General features: G+C 62.3%; 2 protein-coding genes across 2 annotated transcripts; one reads left to right on the top strand and one right to left on the bottom strand.

The window, feature by feature from the left end:
• Positions 1 to 4269: 4269 nt before the first annotated feature.
• PLK5 (polo like kinase 5 (inactive)) lies at positions 4270 to 11270 on the top strand (the record flags this gene model as incomplete). Its single annotated transcript, XM_079916339.1, has 15 exons — positions 4270 to 4386; positions 5044 to 5157; positions 5310 to 5426; positions 6110 to 6239; positions 6354 to 6441; positions 6533 to 6628; positions 7249 to 7447; positions 7532 to 7658; positions 7838 to 7914; positions 8048 to 8132; positions 8381 to 8458; positions 8966 to 9155; positions 10109 to 10238; positions 10321 to 10431; positions 11085 to 11270. 15 exons carry the CDS (start codon positions 4270 to 4272, stop codon positions 11268 to 11270), a joined length of 1845 nt encoding a protein of 614 aa, XP_079772465.1.
• A 3444-nt stretch (positions 11271 to 14714) lies between these two features.
• MEX3D (mex-3 RNA binding family member D) lies at positions 14715 to 23553 on the bottom strand. The gene is made up of 2 exons (XM_079918262.1): positions 22818 to 23553; positions 14715 to 16959 (listed from the first exon to the last, which is right to left on the bottom strand). The coding sequence occupies exons 1-2, from the start codon at positions 23425 to 23427 to the stop codon at positions 15581 to 15583; spliced, it is 1989 nt and encodes a 662-aa protein (XP_079774388.1). The 5' UTR covers positions 23428 to 23553; the 3' UTR covers positions 14715 to 15580.
• Positions 23554 to 23592: the final 39 nt, after the last annotated feature.

Genomic DNA, 23592 nt, shown 5'->3' with positions numbered 1-23592 from the left:
GACCTCCCCTCCCGGACCCTGTCTGCCGCCCCACACCCTGACTGTGGACATGTGTCCTAGTGTCACGGGCCAAAGGGGAGAAGTTGGAGTGGTTGAGCCCAGACTCTGCTCCGCTCTGGGGGGGGCATCAAGCCCCTCAGAGCTCCCCACCCACATACCTTCCTGTCCCACATTTCACTCCATCGCTCTCCGAGCTGCAGTTGGACCATGTATGGGAGCCATTCCAAGCTGGGTGTACAAGACAATTAATGTCAAAGGTGGAGGCCCCGGCCAACGGGGGGTGGATGCCAGGGGTCCATGCGCCCCTCGTCCTCCCCTCCCATCCTCCCCGGCCCCTCAGTCCTGCTCTTCAGATCAACTCACGGCACTAAACCCTTGCTTCAGGGTCTGCTTTTGGCAAAGGCCGGACTAAGACAGGGGAGGAGAGACAAGCCCCCTGCGTCAGTCTCCTGCTGGCCTGGACCACATCAGCGAGAGGGAGTGGACAAAGGGGATGCGGGGGGCTCCGAACTGAGTCGTGGGCACCGGGAGGAGGAGCCTCAAAGGAGAACCGAAAAGATGTAACAAGAAAGGTGGGAGGGGCTTCCCTGGTGGCGCAGTGGTTGAGAGTCCGCCTGCCAATGCAGGGAACGCGGGTTCGTGCCCGGGTCCGGGAGGATCCCACATGCCGTGGAGCGGCTGGGCCCGTGAGCCATGGCCGCTGAGTCTGCACGTCCGGAGCCTGTGCTCCGCAGCGGGAGGGGCCACCACAGTGAGAGGCCCGCGTACCGCAAAAAAAAAAAAAAAAGAAAGGTGGGAGAATAGCCTACAAAGAGGTGTCCCAGAGGACATGAGGGGACAGAGCTTCTAGAAGGAGCCAGTGACAGTGTGTGCTGAGAGGCAGGAGAGGCAAGGGCAAGGTTTGTTCCCGGAGGATGGAAGCTCAGGGAATGTGGCACCCAGATCCCCACAGCCCCAGCTGGGCCAGTCTTGAGGCAGTGGGCACTGCAGTCATGAGGTGGCCTCCCGCCCGCTCTGCTCACGGGGCCCGTCCCTGGGGACCTGAGAGGTCTGGCCGAGGGCTCCCGAGTACAGACAGGCAGCAGGGAGTCCACTGCGTTTCAAAGTCCAGGAGGCAGGAGGCAAGAGAGGGACCCAGGAGCCGGGCTGAGTCACGCCTGCCTGCCTGCTCCCTCCCCGGTCCTGGAAGGAGGGGCTGCACCACCGAGGACCCCGCGCCCAGCCCACCTGCCAGCCGCCTGAGGGAGGCCTCCCAGGGTCCCGCCTGGGCGCTGTCTCAGCAGCCACCCCCTCCACCTGCGGCAGGTATTTTGAGCGAGGCACCCCAGCACTTCTCCTGGGAAATCTGCTGAGTCTGGGGAGTTATCTCAGGTCAGGGAAAGAACAGACTGGAGACAAATCAAGCCTCTGGCCTGGAGCACGGGGGCTCAGGGGACCGCGCGGCCAGGCTGGGGCTCCAGCCCACGACCACCCCGGCCTCCTGAGCCCTGGGCAGGGGTCAGCAGGGAGGGTCAGGCAGCCCCCCTGAGTTCCCCCCTCAACGCCTGCCCCTTTGCAAAACTGCGATCCTGTGCTTGCTACACACACTAGGCTTCAGTTTGCTCATCTGTAAAATGGGGGTATTAGCTCCCTAGGCCTGTGGTTTTTAGGGGGGTGGGGAAGCTAAAACGGTTTTCACTTTCTGATTGTGGCAAAATATACAATCACACAAAATCCACCATCTTCACCATTTTTAAGTGCACAGCTCGGTGGCATTAAGCACGCTCACATTGTTGTGCAACCATCCGCACCATCATCTCCAGAACTTTCTCATCTTCCCAAACTGAAGCTCTGTCCCCATGAAACACTGACTCCCCACCCCTCCCCCAGCCCCTGGCCCCCACCATCTACTTCCTGTCTCTGCGGATGTCACTCCTCTAGGACCTTCTGTGAGTGGAATGACACACAGTGTGTCCTTCTGTGTCTGGCTTATTTCACTGGGCATGATGTCCTCAAGGTCCATCCACATTGTATCAAGTGTCGGAACCTCCTTCCTTTTTAAGGCTGAATAATATTCCACTGTATGGGTGGAGCACGTTTTGTTTATCCCTCATCAGTCGATGGACACCCGGACTGTTTCCACCTTTTGGCTGTTGTGAAGAAAGCTGCTACGAACATCTAAGGTTTTCCTTTTATTATAAAGTTTTCCATTCTAGAGTGCTGGGGGAGGGCATCCCTGCTCGAGGGGGCGCAGGCTGGCAATGGGATGGCTCCCCAGCCCCGTGGAGGAGGTTCAGCCAGGAAAACAGTGGGCTGCCGGGAGATGGGGGCAGAGCTGGTGTCTGCAGAGGGTGTCAGCTGACAGCCCTGCTGTGAGGCACTGGGCCAGGAGCTTTGGATTTCTTTCCCCCAGGAGGCTTCTGGGGGTCCAGTGGGCTCAGCTGCCTACTGCAGCGTGAGGGCTCTTCCTGTGCTCCCGTAGCCCCTGGAGGAGAGGCCTGGGGGGCAGTATCGGGGGGGCAGGGGCTCCAGACGCACCAACCTGCACTGCAGGCCAGGTTCGGCCACAGTCTGGTGACTCTGGCTTGCATGTCCCTTCCTGAGCCTCAGTTTCCTCATCTATAACGTGGGGCTAAGAAGAGCACCGACCTCTGGGATAAGCCACTTCCTGGAAGGGGTCTGGCTTTCTGACGTTGGCCTCCAGAACCCGCCCAGACCCCCGGCTTTGGTTAATTCCGGGTGATCTCCTCTCCACCGTTTCCTGAGGGCCGGGTGGGTCTGTCTTGGGCACAAGACTGTGCTGAACAAATACCTGAATTCGCAGGCAGCAGAGGCGTGCCACTGAGAAGAACCTGGATTCCTGCCTGCCAGTGTGGATTCCAGGGTGACAATGATGTGACAGCTCAGACCCCCGGGCCCCCCAGCTGCCTGCCTTCTGTCACACCGCACCTGGTTCTCATTAGCAGAGGACTCGGGCTCCCCCGGCCGCAGCCAGCTGGCCCCCTGCACTGGCCTGGATGGAATCCTTGGCCCTGGAGCTGAGGCCGGCCCCCCGCAAAGGTACCAGAGGATGGCTCCATCCAATGCACTGGGGCCCCCGCAGAGTCCCCCATGCCCTGGGTGCCCCCATTTGACATGCCAGGCAGACATGTGACAACGCAGAAGGTGTTTCCTATCCCTGGTGGCTTGGCTGGGCCGAACTCCGAAATCTGGTCTCTGGAAAATTCCGAGGCCTGATTCCAGCCCCACGGAGCCCTGCTAACCCCTCCCCATTCATTGTGTTATGTAACTTTTGGGGATTAATACCGAGGCATCCAGAGGCAGCTGCCTGGATTCACGTCCAGCACTGTCCCTTCCTGGCTGGGTAAGCGACTTAACCTCCCTGGGCCTCAGTGTGTTCATCTGTAAAATGGGGACAAGGCCAGTTCCTGCATCTGAGAATCGGTGAAAGGGTGACTTGAGACAATACAAGGAAAGACCTGGGAACCGAGTCTGGGGAACAGCTCAGAGATGCTCCCATGGTTCCCGGGGGGCCCAAGCCTGCCCACTTGTTCTCCATTCCCCTGCCTCTCTTTGGCTGCCCAAGCCAGGAGTCACAACCCCCAGTGTCTGTCCATCAGTACCCAAATCCTGCTCCTTCTCTCCACTGAGTGTCCATCATATATGCCAGCCTCCCAACCCCAGCACTGCCCCTTTGGGCTTCACGCCCCTCCCCACCTCCCTGAATCCTGCTGTGGCTCCCTAGTGCCAAGATAATCAAGTCTCGTGCATTGTCATATGGGGTCCGGGGACCCACCTGCCAGGACCCACAGTCACACGTATTCAGGACGACTAGACTCAGACCTCAAGCGCAGTCTGGGGAGAGCCCTGCCAAGCCCTCCCTCCCACCCACCCTTCCCCTCGAAGCCTCGAGAGAATGAGACAATCACTCTGACCTCAGTCTCCTGCTCAGAGAAATGGGCGTGTTGACAGTTCACAGCTTGGCGGGAGGCGCAGGATTGGAGGAGCAAGCGAGCTGAGCGCGCGCGGGACTGGCGCTGGGCTGGCGTGCAGGGTGCCAGCGCCGCTCTGGTCCCTGAACTCCCGCCAGCCCCGCGTCCCCGCACGCCCAAGCGCCCCCACGCGCCCGCCCCCTCCCGCGCTGGCCGCCCCGAGCGTCTGGACTCCACCCCTCCCCCCTCGGCCAATAAGACGCGTCCAGGCAGCGCGCGGCCCCCAGAGCAGCGCCGCGCGCGGTGGTCCCGGCCGAGGCTGCGCCAGTGCGCCCGCCCCGCCAGGCTCCCGGGAGGGATGGAGCCCGAGCCGCGGCGGCGGCGGCGGCGGCGCAGTTGCCGCCCGCTGGTCTCCGTCTTCCTGCGCGACCCGAGCTCGGGGCGCGTGTACAGGCGCGGGAAGCTGATCGGCAAGGTGGGGACCCCGGCACCCCAAGTCCGATGACGAGGGGGCCGGGCCGGGCAGGGGTCCCGGCGGGGCGGGGCGCGTTCGCGCGATCGCGACCGCAAACGAGCCAGCGTGCGCCCCGGCTTTTGTCTCTGCGTGTGTCGCGTGTCCACGCGAGTTTGGGGCTGGCGTGGGTGGACGCCCGGGTCTGCGATGTACCCGCTGTTCTGCGTGCATCGTGTGGCGGGAACCGGTGTTGGGCACGTTGTGCTGTGTTGTGGGTTGTGTGTCTAGGGTGTGGGTGTGCGCCCAAGTGTTCTGCGACTTGGAGCCTTGGTGCGGACCCAGACTCTGTTGTGTTGTCCCTGTGCGTATGTGTCTGAATGTGTCATAGGTCTGTGCTTTCTGTGTTCGGGCGTTGTACCGTGTGTCCGGGGACTGTATTAGGGTCCGTGGGCTCTATATATCCAGGTGTGGATGTGTCTGTGTGTCTGAGTGTATGTGTCCCTGTGCCTTCGTGTACTTCTGTGTGTTGTGTTGCCTTGGGTATCCAGGTACGAGGATGTGAGCTATGCATCCATGCGTCTCAGGGGTGTGTGTGTGTGTGCGTGTCTGTGGTGAAGAGGTCTGGCCATCTGTCCCCACACCTGTGTGCCCTGAGCTCGTGAATCGCCTGCCCCGCAGGGCGCCTTCAGCCGCTGCTACAAGCTGACCGACATGTCCACCAGCTCCGTGTTTGCGCTCAAAGTGGTGCCTCATGGCGGTGGTGGGGCTGGACGGCTGTGCCCCGGCGACAAGGTACGCTCTGCGCATCAGTGCCCAGGGGCGCTGTGACCAAATCGGGTCCGCAGAGACGTCCTGCCCTGGGGGTGGTGAGCATGCCCGTGGGGGCATGGGTACCTCGGGTGTGGGCACCTGCCGGGTGTGTACACGTGGGACCCCGCCTGCAGGTGGAGCGCGAGATCGCCCTGCACAGCCGCCTGCGACATCGCAACATCGTGGCCTTCCACGGACACTTTGCTGACCGTGACCACGTGTACATGGTGTTGGAATACTGCAGCCACCAGGTGCCCAGGGGGCGGGGCCTAGAGGGAGCCATGCCCCCCCCAGTCCACTGTGCTCATCTGTGGCCCCCTCCCATGTCTGTCTCTCCTTACCTGTTTCTACCTGTGACCACACTAGGCCCACCTCTGCTCACCCTTAATGCTCTAGTGCCCACCTGCCCACCCAGAGGCTCTCTTGACTCACCTCGGCACACCTATGCCCACCTGTGCCCCTCCTGCACTCAGCCAGGACCCACCTGCCCACACCTGGCCTCACCTGGGCAGTCCTGCCCCTGTTCCCCAGGCCCGGGGCCCTTGGGGCCACTCACACGGTGCAGCCCAGAGCCCAGATGTCCGACAGGCAGGAATGCCTGTTCCTGAACCCACTTGGACTTAGTTGCACCTTCATAGACCCCTTGAACTGCCTGAGCCCACTTAAATACACCTGAGCTCTCCTTTGCCCAGAACGTACCCACCTTGGGTTCGTCTCTTGCCGAAAAGCTCACTGTGGCCCCCTCGGCCCATCTGAACTCGTACGTTCCTCCTGGGGCTCAGAGCTCACCTCTGCCTGTCCCACAATCAGCCACATCCACCTGAGAGCTGAATTTACCTTTGCCTTCTTGGGTCCCTGGAACTCACTGTACCGCCTAACCTGGGCTCACCTGTGTCTCCTCGGCGCCGGTGCTGCACCTGCCGGTCCCCTGCAGTCACTGGCCCACGTGCTGGAGGCGCGGCAGACGCTGACAGAGCCTGAGGTGCGTTACTACCTGCGGGGCCTGGTCAGCGGCCTGCGCTACCTGCACCAGAGGCGCATCGTCCACCGGGACCTGAAGCTCAGTGAGGACGCGGAAGGGGCCGCGGGGGCGGGGCGGGGGCGGGGCGAGGGCGGGGATTCCACCCACACGCCGTGCTCCTCCCCCTCCCATCCCCTCCGCCCCCGGGCCCCGGCAGGTAACTTCTTCCTGAACAAGAACATGGAGGTGAAGATCGGAGACCTGGGGCTGGCCACCAGGGTGGGCCCAGGAGGCCGCTGCCACAGGTGACCGGGAGGCTCTGAGCGGGCTCTCTGGGTGGGTGAGGGTGGGCCGGCTCTGGCCCCAGCCTTCCTGAGCCCCCGTTATGCCCCCCAGAGTGCTCTGTGGGACCCCAAACTTCCTGGCCCCGGAGGTCGTGTCCAGAAACGGGCACTCCTGCCAGTCGGACATCTGGGCTCTGGGCTGCGTCATGTGAGTGGCCCCCGAAGCCCCGGGCCTGGGGAAGGGGGCAGGACTGCCCAGCTGGGGCCAGGTGTGGGCAGGTGGGAGCGGGCGCCGGCAGGTAAGGACAGGTGTAGGCATGTACAGGGGAGATTGAGTGGGGGCACAGGCAGGTATGAGCAAACACAGGACCAGTGTGTGCAGCTCGGGGGGCAGGTGGGAGCACACACCTGCCATCATCTGAGCGTGCAGGTATGAATAGGGCATATGGCGGGATGATAGTTTTGAGTGTGCACAGAGGTGTGGACAGGTGTGTGCAGGTGGCAGATACACAGGCAGATGAGGGCATATGTACAGGTATGAGGTGTGAGCATGCATAAACTAAACCCGGAAAGGTATATGCAGGTGTGTCCAGGTATAACCCAGGAGCAGGCAGGTGTACAGACAGATGCTGGTGTCTCCTGAGCAGACAGGAATGGCCAGGTGGGAGCAGATGTAGGGCAGCTATGAGAAAGTGGATGTGACGTGGGTACGGAGTCAGGAAGTGTGGGAAGGTGTGGCCAGGTGTGCACAGGTAGGTGTGAGGCAACCCTGGATGCCCAGGACAGATGCAAGCAGGCACCCAGGTTCCTGCCCCCGACCCGGCCCAGGTACATGGTGCTGACTGGCGCCCCTCCCTTCGTGGCGGCACCCTTGTCGGAGATGTACCAGAATATCCGAGACGGCCGCTACCCCGAGCCTGCACATCTGTCCCCCAATGCACGCCGCCTCATCGCCCGCCTGCTGGCACCCAACCCGGCCGAGCGGCCCAGCCTGGACCACCTGCTGCAGGATGACTTTTTCACGCAGGTGTGGGGTGTCAGCGGGTCAGGACCCCCAGCTAGCCCAGGTACTCAGGAGTGGTGTGCTAACGCCCAGCTCTCCACTCCGAAGGGCTTCACCCCGGACCGGCTGCCGCCCCACTCCTGCCACAGCCTGCCCATCTTCTCCATCCCCCAGCCTCTGGGCAGGCTCTTCTGGAGGGTGGGCCGGCTGCTGCTGCCCCAGTGCCGGAGGCCTTGTGAGTACCGCCCCGCCCCCTCACCTGCTCCTACCTGCGCCCCGCATCTCACACACCTGTCCTCCTCCCTACCTGCTCTGAAATGTCACCGCCACGGCAGAGGCGGATGTCGGTGGCAGAGGTCTCGCCCTGCATGGGGTCAGGCTCTGCCCGCCCCCCAATCCTCGTGCCTCCTGCAGGCCCCTTCACTCCTAAGGAGGCTTCAGGTCCAGGAGAAGACGGCCCTGACCCTGACTCCATGGAGTGCGGTAGTGAGGTGAGGGCGCGGGGAGGGGGGCATGGTGGGGAATGTGGAGGGCATCCTCACAGGGAGGCTGGGCAGAGGGAGAAGCCAGGGGGTCTTCAGGGGGGGAGGCCAGAGCCCCCAACCCCTGCTGCTCCCTCCCCAGGCCTCCCTGTCAGAGGGAGGGGCTCCGTGCCCTGAGCGCCCTGTCCACCTGCTCAGCCAGGGGACCCTCGGGAGTGACCCGGCGGGTGAGCAGACTCTCCATCGTAGGTGGGAGCTGTGGGCAGGACTGAGGGTCGAGAAGTGGGGGCAAAGATCCTGCCTTGCCAGGACCACGTCCCCTCTCCCGGCCTCAATTTTCCCACCTGTAAAATGACAATGATGTCTGGAATCCTTCTGGGGTGAAAATAGGACTTTCCCGGATGTGGGAGTTTGGGGCGGGGCTGGTTGGAGGGGCCCTGGCCTGTCTGTCCCCCACAGAGATCTGTCTCCCCAGGGCCCCAGGGGAGCCCGAGGCAGGAAGTAGAGGCAGCCATCAGGAGCCTGCAGCTTTGCCTGGACTCTGGCGCCCCAGGTAGGAGCAGCACAGATAGCTGGCGACTGTATTACAGACTTCCAGCTTCTCCTGTGGCCCAGCTTCCTGGGCCACTGGGGTTTCCCAGGGTTTCCATGATTGCCCTTTTTCTCTTCTGCAATCCAATCTAGGATCCCACATGGCCTTGAGCAATTTTTATTTTTTAATACAAAAAATGTTTAATGAAATAAAGCAAAGCCCTACGGTATTTTGGACCTTACAAGCATTTCAGATTTACTCATTTCCAGAGGCAGAGGCAGCTGTGATCCCAGGGTCCCCCAGTCCTCCCCCATCAAGGCAAGAGTTAGTTGTTTTTTTTTTTTTTTTTTTTGGCCGCATGTGAGATCTTAGTTCCCCATCCACGGATCGAGCCTGTGCCCCCTGCAGCGGAAGCACGGAGTCTCACCCACTGGACCGCCAGGGAAGTCCCAAGAGTTGGTGTTCTATTCCCTGGACTTTACTCTCCATCTCCTGTGCCTCTGCCGTCCTTCCGCCCGCCCCTTCCAGGACCCCTGCTCACTTCATTTCATCCTGTGCCAGCCACGCAGGACCCCCCAGGAGAGCAGCGGCCCATCCTCTGGGCCCCCAAGTGGGTGGATTATTCCAGCAAGTACGGCTTTGGCTACCAATTGTCAGACGGGGGCAGTGGTGTCCTGCTTCGGGATGGCACCCACATGGCCCTGCATCCCGCAGAGGGGTAAGTTGTGGAGTTCCTTTCCCCCTGGGAGGCCAGGCCCTCCTCCCTGCCTTTCTTCATTCACTCCTCACAGATTTATTACACATCTACTGTGCACACCTACAGGCGCTTACTGCCTGGTCGGGGAGAACAATGCTAAACAAATGAATTACTAAGTTGATTTCAGGTGGCAGTTTTCGAAGGAAACGAAACAGGTGAGGTGACAGATTGGGGAAGTGGAGACGACTCTCAACAGAGTGGTTGTGGAAGCAGGGGCTTTCTGAAGAAGTGACGCTCAGGCGAGACAGAAATGATGAGAAAGAGTCCATCAGGAACAGCATCTGAGGCCTAGGGAACAGCATGTGCAAAGCCCCCGAGATGGGACTGAGCATGGTGGGTTTGAGGAATGGCAGGGAGAGGGGAAGGACATGAAGTCACAGAGCCTCACAGGCCACTGTTGGGGTTGGGGCGGGAAGGAGGGGTCAGACTCACACTTTTTTTAAAAAAAATTAATTAAATTAATTAATTTATTTTTGGCTGTGTTGGGTCTTCGTTGCTGCGCGCGGGCTTTCTCTAGTTGCGGCGAGCGGGGGCTACTCTTTGTTGCGATGCACGGGCTTTTCGTGGTGGTGGCTTCTCTTGTTGCGGAGCACAGGCTCTAGGCAGGTGGGCTTCAGTAGCTGTAGCGCACAGGCTCAGTAGTTGTGGCTCGCGGGATCTAGAGTGCAGGCTCAGTAGTTGTGGCGGCCCGTCAGGATCTCAGCGTGGACAGGCTGAGTCTGTGGCTCCAAGGGTCTGGAGTTCAGGGGAGGGGCCGGGGCTGGATGAACAGAGAGGGCTGGTCCGTGCAGAGCTGGTTTCACATCATGGTCCAAGAGACACGGCTGCGTGAGAAGGTGTCCTCGGGTGTGAGGTGTCCAGGATAGAGGTCCTGACAGCTGGCACCGCCCTGTGCAACCCCCCACCCCCATCAGCCAAGTCATCTACATGCCTGACCGGGGAAGGCTGGAGACGTTCGCCCTGAGGGATGTGCCCACCCTGCTGGGTGCCAAGCTGGCTGTCCTTCGGCTCTTTGCCCGATACATGCAGCGGCGGCTGCGAGAGGTGAGGGCTGGGTGGGGCTGGGGGGTGTGCCAGGCGGTGGGAGCCCTCGGCCCTGAGGCCCTGTGGCTGGGTCTGTCCACAGGAGGGGGGCCTGTCCACAGCCGCCTGGCCGGCAGCCCCCAGCCTCTGCCTGCTGCGCTTCCTGGTGTCCGAGCGGGCCGCACTCCTGCTGTTCAGTGATGGGACGGTGCAGGTGAGTGAGGGTCCCCCCCGCAAACAGGGCTGTTACATTGCACACTTCTGGGGGGAGCCCAAGAAAATCGGAAATAAAATGTGTCTGAATGACAGCAAAATGTCACTCAGGGTCATCGTCCTGTGTGGTTACCTGTAGCAGCTGTCGAAATGTCATTTTGTTGCAGAATCATTCTTAGGTTTTCCTGCGCAGTCCTGGCAATCCCTGGGTCATCATAGCCACTCCTAAAACAGATTTCAAACGCACTAGTATACAATACTTATTATTTTTAAAAATTAGTATGATTTTATTTTATAGTAAAAATCCCCTCTCCGTTCAGACCAGAGTACCCTGGCCTGGGCCGGGTCTTAGAGGATTGTCTTCAAATGGCCCTGCCCAGCAGCTGTGGAAGCTGGTACCCATGAGGAGCTGCTGTTCCCCAGGGCACAGGCTTAAGAGTAGGAGGTCTCACTGGGCGGCTCTGGGTGGAGGAGTCCCATCTGAGCCTCAGTTTCCCTGTCTGTGTGGTAGAGCCCTGGGCTCCTGACCCTGAGTTCCTATGGGTGGGGCAGCCACTGAGACTCAGATCAGGGGGACCTCAGTCTCCTATCCACTTGTCCTCCGAGGGCCAGGGCCCCTTCTCCCCTCGGACCCAGCTCCTCCCGCCTTGGTAGGTCAGCTGCAGCGGAGACCAGGCTCAACTCGTGCTGAGTGGTGGGTGTGAAGAGCTGCGGCTCACGGTCTGGGAGCAGGGCCAGCCTGGCACCTCCTACCCGCTGGGCGTCCTGCGGAGCCACGGCTGTGCTCCGGCTGCCCGCCAGCACCTTCAGCATGCGATCCACATGCTTCAGAGCATCTAGCTTCCCTGAGGGTCAAGGTGGACCTCTGCATGTTGATGCCCAGGACCCAAGCTCCCTTTCTGTCCCTTTTGCTCCCCCAGAGGGGACGTCCTTGGGGACAGCTGGGGGAGCATGCAGGGGGTATAGGAGGTGGGGGTCCTGGCCTCGTGGCATGACTGTTCAACCCAGACTTGTGTTTGGAATTGTTCTTTTATCATTAAAGTAAACTTGACTCTGCAGCCTGCCGTTGGCCTCTCTTTGGGGGAGTTTGAGGAGCTTTGCCAAGGGGGCACCATGATCTGAGCCCACTGCTCCTGTGGCAGAGACAGGCCAGATTTTCACCAACACAGAAATTCTTACTAGAGTGGGGTTCTTCCATGACCAAAAGTCTAAAATATGGAACATTCGCTCAACTGCTGGGCAGTGAGGACACAGGTGGTGGAGGCTGGGAAGATGGCGACCCATGTCATGCCGGGACAAGACACTGGACCAGGGTCACCCTGATGTGCTGCACCTGTGAACCAAGAGAGCCAATTGCCAAGGGGGACTGAGAGCTTGCCCTCAGGACTTCCCCTCCCCACGCCCCCGGAAATGCTTTCCAGCTCCCTGACTGAGAATGCGGTCCCTCTGGGTTTTTGTGAGTTTCAGTTATTCCAACTCACAGTGGCTGAAACAAAGAAGAAGAGCTTATTGGTGCCTATAACTGAGAGGTTGGGACCCATGACCTTCAGGCAGGGCTGCATCCAGGGCCTCTCACGGCAAGGTAGGGAATTCACCCTGGCCTGGCCCTCTCTCTCCCCGAGGGCTGCAGTGTCTCTGGCCTCACACTTACAATATTCACAACCCTGTACCCAGCAGTAAGCAGTCTCCTCAGGTGTTTCTGGAAAGTCCTGGGACAGCACTTCCTCAGACCAGCATAGGTGACAGCCCTGCCCATGGTTGGGGGACCACCCGGTTAACCATTGCGTCTTCAGAAACCCCTCCAGGGGGCTGGCTTTGGCTGGTCTGGATTTGGGCTTCGGCCCTGGGCCTCACCCTCCCCTGGTGGGTCCTTCAGCCACCCAATCTCCACGATCCCCTGCCGAGCTCCCGGGCACCTGGGCCCTTTGGGGCCCTTCTCTCCTCTTATTTCAGCAGCAAACTGACAAGCCCACTCCCTGCAGCTCCCCAGAGACCCCTCAATTCCTTACAGACACCAGGCCAACACCCCTTCTGCCCACCCCTGTCGGGACCCTCGCTCAGGCTCCCGGTCCCACCTCCCTCCCGAGGACGCACGCCCACCACCATAGACCCCTTGGCCGGGGTGGGGGTCGGCCACAGCTCTTCCTCTTGCTCTTGGGGCCAAACTGCAGGGGGGTGGTCTCCATGCCTCAAGTCCCTGCTGCCTCCGTAACCCTCTATGGCCTGACTTCGCTCCAGGTCAGCTGGGGCCACTGGCGCCACCACTACTCTGCCACTGAAGTGTGGGCCGGCCCCAGGTTAAGCATCGCCCTCCCACCCACCCACACTGGTTCCTTGAAGCTCTGTAACAAATTACCACAAAGTAATAGGTATTTGTTCTCCACGTTCTGGAGACCAGAAGTCGGAGACCAAGGTGTGGCAGGGTCGCGATTCCTCTGAAGGCTGCGGGGCAGGCGGGGAGGGCGGGGGCCGGGCGGGGGGGGGGTGGATTCTTCTGACCTCTTCCAGCTTGTGGTGGCCCCAGGCATCCCTGGGCTTGAGGCTGCATCACCCTAGCCTCTGCCTCCGTCTTCACACAGCTTCACCCTCTGTGTCTGAGTCTCCTCCTCCGTCTCTTATAAGGACATTAGATTTAGGGCCAACCTAATTCAGGATGATCTCATCTCAAGATTCTTAATTACATCTGCAAAGACACTTTTTAAAAATTTTTATTTATTTATTTTGGCTGCGTTGGGTCTTCGTTGCTGTGCGCGGGCTTTCTCTAGTTGCGGCGAGTGGGAGCTGCTCTTCGTTGCGGTGCGCGGGCTTCTCATTGCGGTGGCTTCTCTTGTTGCAGAGCACGGGCTCTAGGCACATGGGCTTCAGTAGTTGTGGCTCACAGGCTCTAGAGCACAGGCTCAGTAGCTGTGGCACGCGGGCTTAGTTGCTCCGTGGCACGTGGGATCTTCCCAGACCTGGGGTCGAACCCGTGTCCCCTACATTGGCAGGAGGATTCTTAACCACTGCGCCTCCAGGGAAGTCCCTGCAAATACCCTTTTGTAAGCTCCCATCCACAGGTTCCAGGGGTGTATCTTTTGGGGGCCACGAATCAATGCACTCCACCCCCTGAGCCTCATCAGAGCTGGTTGCTTGTACCTAGGTGTATCCCCATTTTTTTGTTGCTTTTGAGCCACACTGTGCGGCATGTGGGATCTTAGTTCCCCGACCAGGGATCAAACCCGTCCCCCTGCAGTGGAAGCGTGGAGTCCTAACCACTGGCCCGCCAGGGAAGTCCCAGGTGTATGCCCATTTTACAGATGGGGAAATTCCAGCAGGGCTAGGTTGGAACCATGCATGTATGTGGCCCTTCCTGAGACCCACCTGCGGCCCTGCAGCCTGGGGCTACTACTCTCAGTTGGAGGATCTGATGTGGCCGTCACTCGCTCGTGGGGTGCCCTGTCCATCTCTGGCTACTTCCTCTCCATCCCTGTTGCCCCATCAGACGCTCCTGTCATCCCAAGCCCCTGGCCTCCTCCTGGAAGCCCTCCAGGCTGCTCTGCTATGCCTTCCTAGCTTTCCTAGTGGGCTGTGTTCCCCAGACCCCTCATTGCCCATTCCTCAAGCCAGCAGCCTGTGGTCACCTGGCCCCTGGGTTTGTCCCTGGAGCAGTCCTGGGCCCCTCCCTGTCACCACACCCCATCCTCCACACACTCCAGCGCTTCCTTCCCCGCCTTTGGAACTTTTGTGGCAACTGCCAGCTGACCACGGTCCAACCCATGGTCCCCCAGTCCTCGACTCCAGGCCAATCCCAGTCCTGAAGAAATGTGTCCAGCAGCCCCAGGGGCCATGGTCCTCTGCTCCCAACTAGGTGACAGCGGGACACCACCTGTGGCTCATCGCTCAGATGTTCTTTGGGGACTGGTAGGTGTTAGGAGTCATCCTGGGAGGAAGGTTTGCAGACCTCAGTTTCCCTGTCTGTACAATGTCAGGTGGACCCCGTCCTACTGGAGATGGGGGTCCCACACACACCACGGAGGCAGGCCGATGCCCTAGGAAGTAACCACCTGGCACCATCCCCTCCACATGGGTCATAGCCGTCCCCATGGCTGGTTGTCCCCTGGGATGTCAGGTCCTGAGCCTCAGGAAAAGGGGACCTGGCTGGACCACCTTTCAGTGTAGCCCCGATGCCGACAGCACCTGGCTTGTGGAAAAGCCTGGAATTGGGGTATCCTGAACTCTAACTCTTGTATCTGGAAGACTAGGGGGGGAGGGGCTGGATCTGAGCCCTCCCCTCACCCCTCCCCCATGCCCACCAACCCCACACCAGGCCAAGGGCTCACGTGTAGTAAAAAGACTTTATTAAGAAGGCTTTGAAGTCAAAAAATAAAACTCTTGATACAATTTTCTGAACCCTTAGGTCAGCTCAGCAAATATATAATCAGTAATTTAGCTGTGTAAGATTAAAGGTCCGTTACTTTATTTAAAATAAAATATATTTTAGTTTTCTTAAAATTTATTCCATAAAGTACATATTTCCCTATAAATTCCCTACATATACACAAGAGGTAAAAAGTAAAAGTTTAAAAAAACAAAAAAATTAAAAAACGGTCAACAGAAACCACAGCAGAAAAAGGATTAATAATTAAAAAAAAAAAAAGTAAGTTCTGGACGCCCCCTCCCCCCGCCCCCCTCCAGCCTGCGCGCGGCTTACATACTAAAGGGTAACCAGTTGGCCCCAAAAAGGGAGCCGTCCTTCTGGAAGTTTCTGCAGAGGTTGAGGCCGTGGGAAAACAAACACTGTCAAATCGATATCAGCTACGTACAAAAGGACAACCGGGAGAGTTGTAAAAATCGTGTTGTTTTTTTTTTCCTTAAAAAGATCACCCTGGGGAGGGGGGGGTGTCTTAAATAAAAAGTGCAAGCAGGCCTTTTCTCTCTGGTTTATTTTAACCTGTCGACTCAATACTGTCATTTGTTAAGAACTGAGGTGTCGCTGGGCCACCGGGTCGCCGTCTCCACGCTTGGGACTGGAGTTAAAGCTCGTCTGTAAACACTGGCCAGCCCGCCGCTCACCCCGCCCACCCCCTCCCCTTCCTCCCCACCCGGCCCTGAGCACCCACCCCGCGTCCGTGGACGGGCCCTGAGGGCCGCGGGCGCGGCGAGGTGACCGGCTAGGAAAAGATATGAATGGCCTGGGTGGCAGGTGTGCGGCAGGCTGGGCACTCGGGCTCGCTCTTGCCGCAGATGCGGACGGCGCAGTCCATGCAGAAGAGGTTGTGGCCGCAGGGCACCAGCGCGGCCATCACCTCACCCTCTGCACACACAACGCACTCCCGCGCCAGAGCCGCGGAGGCGGGGGCGTTGGGGGCCGGGGCCGCCTGGGGCTTGCGGCCACTCTCCGAGGCGCTCGAGTCCAGCGCGGAGCACGAGGAGGCCGAGGAGCTGCCGGGCAGCGAGGTGGCCGTGGAGAAGCTGGCGCTGCTCGAGAAGGATGCCAGGGAGCCCTGCGGGGGCCGCCAGGGCAGGGCGCCCACCGGGTCGGGCGCAGCACGGCGGGCCAGCGGGAGCTCCAGGCTAAGGCCGCCGGGCTCGGGCAGCGTGGGCGAGTGTCGTGGTGTGCCAGCCCCGCTGCTGCGCCGGGCGCCCGCGGCGGGTGGCGCGGGGGCCCCGTTGACGGCGGCGCAGCCACTGAAGGCGGGCAGGGGCGGGGCCCGCTCAAAGGGCGCCCAGATGGTGGCCGCGGTGGGTACGGTCAGGTCCAGCGCCAGGAAGTCGAAGCCGAAGTCGCAGTCCTCGGGGGCGGGTGGCCCCGCGGGGGCCCCCGGACCGTCCCCACCGAAGGTGAAGCCTCCGTTGCCCGAGGCGCCGTAGGGGCTGGTGGGGTCCGCGTCCGGCACCGGCATGGTCGGCCCCCCTCGGCCGCCCGCATAGAAGGCCTCGGGGCCCCCCGGGGTGCCCAGAGCAGCGTCCCCCCGGAGGCTGGCCGTGGGCGCGGGGGGCCGGCGGCCCGGGTTGGGGGCCTTGGCCCAGAGGCCCGCGGCTGCCCCGAGCAGGTCCAGGCAGACGTCGGTGCCGTTGGAGTGGAAGTCGCTGTCGGGGCCGGTGTCAGCGAAGGCTCCCGTGCGCAGCGTGATGTGGGCCTCGATCTCCTCGCGCGCCCGGTCCACGTTCTCGGGCATGCCCGTCACAGCGAACACCGGCTCCTTGTCGCGCCCGGGCGTCACGATGTACGTGTGCGTCCGCTGCTGGATGCGCTTGATGGTGGCGCCCTTGGGGCCCACCACCAGCCCCACCACGCGGTAGGGCACGCGCACCTGGATGGTGGTCTGTCCCGGCAGGTTGGGCGGGCCCTGCGCGGTACCGGGCAGCCCGCCTGCCTTGCTGCGCGTGGCGCGGATCACGGAGAAGTGCTCGGCGGCCGACAGGATCTCACGCTTGGCCATCTCCACGTCCTCTTTGCGGCCGGTCACGATAAAGACCGGCTCCTCCCCACGCACCGGTGTCTTGATGTACGTGTTCGTCTTGGCGCGCAGAGCCTTGATCTTGCACCCTGTGGTGGGGGACGGGGAGACACAGTGAGGGCAGGGACCCCTCCCCAGGACAGCCCCTCCTGGGCAGCAGCTGCAGGGGCCAGCCGGTGCGCTGGGTTAGGAGGCCCCACCTTCGGGCTGTAATCTCAGGCACTCGGCGTCCCTCCCTCCAACCTTGGGCGTCAGTGTCCACTCTGGTTCTGCAACCCCTGGCTCTGTAACAGGGGGATTGTCCCAAAGGCAAGGAGGGACCCTGTTTTAGGTTGAAAGGCGTCCCCCCAAATCCATGTCCACCTGGAATGTCAGAATGTGACCTTATTTGGAAATAACGTCTTTGCAGATGTAATTAGTTAGGGTGAGGGCATGCTGGATTAGGGCGGCCCTGAATCCAATGACCAGTGTCACTATAGAGGAGGGACATGTAAAGACACAAGAGAAGATGGCCCTGTGAAGACGGAGCCCAGGGTTGGAGTGAGACAGACACAAGCCCAGGAACGCCAAGGCCTGTCAGTCAGTACCACCAGAAGCCCGGGGAGAGGCCGGAACAGATTCTCCCCTGGAGGGAGCATGGTCCTGCCCACACCCCGATTTCCACCTCGCAGAACTGTGAGGGTTCATTTCTATAGTTTCAAGCCATCCAGTTCATTTTACCAGATCTAGGACACGAATGCAGACCCTCTGACACCAACTCCCTGACAGGAGGGGAAACTGAGGCTCGGATTATGGAAATGGCCTACGACTTCTTCCTGACCATGTGACCCTCCCCCAAGAGCAGATCCTGGGCCCCATATCAGGACGCCTCCAAAGGCCCTCAGTGGTCCCAGCCTCTGAGGGGAAGCTCGGGGACACGGCCTTGTGGCTTCATCTTTGCTGCCTGGGCTGGGCTGGGCTAGGGGGCTGACCCTGCGGAAGGGGGCCAGGGTGGCCGTTGGGGAGAGGGTCAGTCGAGCAGGTTCTTTGACTAGGTGCCTCTCCCACCACCTAGGCGGCCCTCCCGAGGTCGACTGGAAGCTGCCCCTGAGACATCTAAACACAAGGCGTGGCCGGCCGGGGGCCCTGACACCCCCCCCCCCCCGGCCCAGGGGCCTTCTGACACATCTTGAGTCCGGACCCAGGAGTCTGGGAGGACCCCCCACCCCCAAGTTCTGGGGATGCCAGAGGGACACAGGGATATTGTTGCAGTGCAAACAGAGGGCGGCACTGAGTGGAATAACAGCATGGCTAACTTCTCAGCGAGGGAAAATACAAAGTTAGCGGGACGAGCTGTCTGCCTGCAGCCAAGGAAGTCAGAGACACGGGGCCTGGGCAGGGGGCAGCCTCACCCCCAGCGCAAAGAGGGCAGAAGCCCCCCATCCATGGCTGAATAAAAGGGGGCCAGCTGAGTGGGGGTCTGAAATCTCCCAGGGAGACACTGCTTTCCTCCCATCTCCCGGCCTCGCCTCCTGGCCCCCAGCCATCCCCACTGCACCCGGCGTCCTCCCCATCGGTGGCTGCTGACCTGGGCTGCCTCCACTCCTGCCTGGATGGTCTCCTCCCCACTTGGCTGGGGAGGCCCCTCCTGCAGTTCCCCTGCGCCTGACCTTTCCCATTTGTCACGTCATCCTCACTGCTGCACCCCACCGTCCTCTCCCTTCTCTGCATCACATCACAGCCCGGCACCCTCTCTTCCAGGAAACCCGCCCTGACTATGCTGGGCCAGGCCCCAGCACACACTTCTCAGAGTTTCTCCTCACACCCTAAGTCTGACTTTCTGGACTCCCCGAGGCTGGGGGACTGTGCTGTAAGGGCCGGTGGACTGGGATTGCCCTGGGCACTCAAGGAACCATCCCATGCCTCAGTTTCCTCACCTGCCAAAGGAGGGCAGAAACACACCCAGCCTCACAGGTTTGGGGCAGGACCTGACCGGCCACAGACTGGAGTGGCCCCAGACCGGTGCCTGTCCTCATGGGGGAGCCTTGGTGGGGAAGGGACCCCTGGGCAGGGCAGGGCTGGGGAAGGACCCTGCAGCTTTCCGCTTGCCGGCCCCCATCCTGCCCTGACCCAGAGAGCAGCCTTGGATGGAGGCCTCAGTGGCCAAGTAGAGCCCAATTAACCATCCAGACTTCAGCTGTGACATCCACTATCCCCCAAACCCCACCCACGCTAAGACCCTGAGAGGTGGCAGAGCTTGGGGGGGTGGGGAGTGGAACTGCACAAGCCAGGAAATTGGGTTTCCAGGAGTGACCCTGGGGGCTACCGCCAATTGGTGGGTGCAGCAGAAATGCAGCTTCCTGGGCCCTGCCCCAGAATTCCAACTCAGATAACCGGGAAAGGTGGCTGACTGCCCCAGGCCCCAGCAGGCCCCACCCTGCGGCAGCCGGACCCTCCTCAAGAGGGGCAGGGCCAAGGGTCCCCATGGGGGGCCTAGATGCAGGCAACCCTGCTTCCCATTGCTCGTGACCCTGTACTGGGGTCCAGGCACCACTGCACTGGGCGTTCAGGGAACCAGGCCACACGGGCTCTGCCCCAAAGGAGCCCACGTGGTGACCACAGGCCACACTTATCAAGGGAACCTCAAGGCCGTGTACGGGGAGCTGAGGGGCCGCCCTGGGAAGGAGGCTGCGTGCCGCTGGCTAAGGGGACAGCAGGGACAGAGTTCCAGCAGGCCAGGGCTGGGACGAGTCAGCCCGATATACTGTCACTCCCAACACAGCAGGGTGCTGTCCCCAGGGCCAGGCTGAGTCACAGTACCGTGTCTGGGGGCAAAGCTGGCTCACCTGTGAAACAGGGCCAGGGAAAGCCCCGTGCAGCAGGCACGGAAGGGTGTGACCTGCCACCCGGGGGCCCCGTTCTTCCTACGCCCCCCAGTGGGTAGGTAAGAACGTCAAGGCAGGGGCCCCCGACAGGCCTGCAGCGTCCCACAAGGGTGGGGCCCCGCACAAGGGAGAGAACAGCGAGCGCGAGGGATGATGGAAGGGACCCTGGCTGGCTGGCAGGTCACTCGCTCCCGACCGTGAGCCGAGTGTGCTGCAGACCCAGGCCTGGCTCTGAAGACCCAACCCCGGCCACCCCACCCACGGCCATTCTGCCAACTGGGGCAAAGGCAGCAAGGCGGGGGGCGCAGGGGAGGGTCTCAGAAGGAACTGGGCGCCAGCCCCCTGACATTTGATGACCAGCTGGGGTGACAGGCTCTCCACCGGCCCTTCTGAGTTTCCACTTTTCCTGTTTGTGGAAGGGGGCCACCTCCCCACCACCTCCAACCCTGGAGCTTTGGAAGGTGGAGGTTCTCTCCTGACTCACCCCTGCTCCCTGCAGGGCAGGAAGAGCCAGGAGACTAGGGTTCATATCTGGGCCCTGCCGACCAGCTCTGGTGGCACCTCCGCTCCTGCAGCCTCTCCCTCCCCGTCTGTGACCCGAGGCTGCAGGATCCTCTCTGGGGGACACCTCAGGGCAGGTTGAGGTTGCCTCTCAGTGGGTCCAGGGCACCTTCTGGGCCCCTCGGCCTCCGGGAGGAGAGAGCAACGCAGGGGCTATAATCTCCTGCCTGTGCCCAGAAGGTGCATGGACCCATTTCAGGGCTGAGAAAACCGAGGCTCACAGAGCAGCAAGGGGGTGTCCAGGAAAGGGCGAGCCCGGGTCTGTGGCTCTCGTCAGCACAGGAGGTCGGGCAGGTGAACCCCCTGACCCTGCACTCCAGAGAAGGGGGTGGCCGTGGGCCTGGGGTCAGACAGAAAAGAATAAGTTCAGGGTAGGCCGTGCCCCCTGCCCTAGGGACAGCAGGGCAGTAAGAAGGGACAGGTTCCATGTCCAGGGACCCACAGGGTGGACAGCAGGGTGGGTAACCGGAGGAAGGGCACAGAGTCCTCCAGGCTGTGCTTGAGAACTGGTGGCAGAAGCTGGGAGCCACAGATGCTTCTAGAGTGGGGAGACACAAGGGCTGCTGCAATTGCCAACCTGTCCTGGCATTCGTACTCCCCTCTCTGGTGCCCTGCACCCCACTCACCCCTGCACCCCGGGGTGGCTACAGTGTGCCGGCCAGGTGCTGGGATAAGAACCAGCATCTGGCTTGAGAATCCTCACGACAAGGGAGCTGCTCTCCCCCCTGTCACAGAGAGGGGCTCTTGTGCTCAGAGTCACAGGACCACCCTAGTCTGCAGGGAGAGCTGTCAGGGCCCAGGGACCCCCAGAGCCTGCCTTGCTGTCTGCCATCCGCAGGAATCCAGGCTGATACCCTGGGTACCAGCGGGTACCAGAGGGACACGCGGTACCAGTGGTCAGTGTGGAGCCTGGCAACCCAGCCACCAGACTGCTCAGCATGTAGGCCAGGGATCGGTGCCCCCTGCTTGCGGCCCGCACCCCCGGGGGGCTGACACGCACATTCACATGGGACTTGTCCTCAGGCTCCACCACCAGGTGGATCAGTCTCATGACCTTGGATGACAGCCCCCAGCCTCAGTCTCCACAGGCTCCTGGACACTCGGCTGGGAAGCAGCTGTCTTGTTACAGGTCCCAGTGAGGTTACTGGGGACAGGGGCGGCAAGAGGTGTGTCCTGAATAGGAAGGAGGCAACTGGGTGGCAGAGGGGAAAGGTCCGATTGTGGTCTCGTGGTGCCTGCGGGTAGCCGCAGGGCCCGGAGAATGGTTTACGGGTCCCCCTCCCCCCGGCTCCCATTCCTAACAGCGGGTCCCCGGGCCCAGCATCACGCCTGGTCCTCCTTGTGTCCACACATGGGGAGGACAAATGAATGACTGAACGTACCTGCACCCAAAGCCAGAGGGCTTGCTACCCCCTGGCCCCACCCACCCAGAACTAGTAGAGCGGTGTCCAGGGCATCCCTGCGGTCCTCTGCTTGTGGCAGTTAGGGCGACAGGTCACCTTGAGACTCAAGCCCCCCAACACCCTTCTCTAGCTCCTGTTACCGAGGGTCCAGAGGCAGGGACCCCTAGCCCCACGTCAAGCCCCGCCCAGGCCCCACCCCAAGTTCTAGAACCTGGCTGAGCAGCAGGGAGCCCGGAGGTGCGGGCAGGAAGGCAGGAAAGTTGAGGCTGGTGGGCAGGCAGCTAACAGGGTGGGTGGGTGTGTGCTGGGCCGGGCACTGCCCACCACCCTCCAGCCCGCCCGCCCCGCAGCTCCAGGGCCAATGAGCGGCCGCCGGCCTGATGTCACCCTGCAAATCTCAGCCTGGCTCTCTAACAAAGAGAACAATGGGGCAGCCACAGGGACACTCCGACAATGCCGCTCCGGGACCCGCACACCCTGGGTCTGCTGCTGGCCACCTGGCCAGGGGAGGGCTGTGGGGCAGGACCCCAAAAGTGGCTTTTACGGGGGGGAGGGTCCTTGTGCATCCCCCAAATCCCTGACTGGGGGCGGAGAGCCCGGTAGGGATCCTCTCTCATCCTGTCCTGCTCCCCATCCCCAGCAGGGTGCCCAGGCTGGCAAGTCTCGATGCACCCTCTCTGTGCCGCCAAACTTCTCTCGACACTGCCGGAGCGCCCGCGCCCCCAGCCCCAGCGACCCCCCAAACCCGAGCGAACCCGCCCCGTGCCAGTTTTGGGTGTGGAGCGGGCGCTGCCCAGCCCGGCCCCCTTATCCCTGGGATGCCACCGCTGGCGGCCCAGGGCCCGGGCAGTGAGCTGCACGCAGGGGCCTTTCCCGGCTGCAGGCACCCAGACAAAGGCGGCAGCGGGGCCGGAGCGCCGAGGGGAGGAGCGCGGGCTGCGCCCAACTTTCTCCCGCGGCCAGCGGCAGGACAAAGGCACACAGGCGGCCACCGAGGCCCGAGCCCACGCGGGGCGTGGCCGGGGTCTGGTGTCCAGCCGCGGGCTGGGCTGGGTGGCCCCTCCCGGGACAAGCCGCGAGGGGACCCCCGGGGAGGCGCCCCCGACGGCGGCCACTCACCCTGGCGACCCACGATCTCGGCGACGTGCTCGGAGCTGGGCACGGGTACGCACTCGGTCATGTTCACGCTCTTCTTGCGGCTGCCGATCACGCTCATCTGCTCGGCCAGCAGCGTCGGGGGACCCAGGGCCGCGGGGTGGGGCGCGAAGCCCGCGAACACGTCGGGCGGCGATGGCCGAGGCGGCGGCGGGGGGCTCACGTCGGGCTCCAGCAGCGGCAGCGGGCCGGGGGCCACGGCCACCCCGGGCGCGCCCGCCTCGGGCCCGTCGGGGGGCGCGGGCTCCGCCGCGGCCCCGCAGTCTGCGCCTCGCGCCGCCGCCACCGCTCCGTCCCCGCCGCCCGCGGCCGCCCCCTCCTCGTCCTGGTCGCCCGCGCCCCCCAGACCGAGCCCTGAGAGCTGGTCCAGGGCCAAGCGCAGCGCGGCGGCCGCGTCGTCGGGCTCGGGCGGCGGCCGGGGCGCAGGCGCGGCCTCCTCGGCGCCCTCGGGCGGGGGCGGCGGCGGCGGCGGCGGCGGCGGGGGGCCCGGGCTGGGGTCCCCCCCGACCGCCGCCCCGGGTCCGCCGCTGCGCTTGCCCCCGCCGCCGTCGGGCTGTCCGGTGGAGCTGGGCATGGCGGCGCTAGCGCTCGGGCCCGCGCTCCCGCCTCTCGGCCGCCGGCCGCCCCCGCCGCCGCCGCCCGCGCCGCCGCCCTCCGCCTCTGAGAGCTCGGCCGCCGGCCGCCGGCATCCAGCGGCGGGGCGGGGCGGCGGCGGGGCTGCTCGGGCGCGGGCGGCGGC

Source organism: Stenella coeruleoalba (genome assembly GCF_951394435.1).
Source record: "Stenella coeruleoalba genome assembly, chromosome: 3".
In the NCBI taxonomy this organism is placed as follows: domain Eukaryota; kingdom Metazoa; phylum Chordata; class Mammalia; order Artiodactyla; family Delphinidae; genus Stenella; species Stenella coeruleoalba.
The sequence above is the reverse complement of the archived record's forward strand: the minus strand, read 5'-3'. Positions and strand labels throughout refer to the sequence as shown.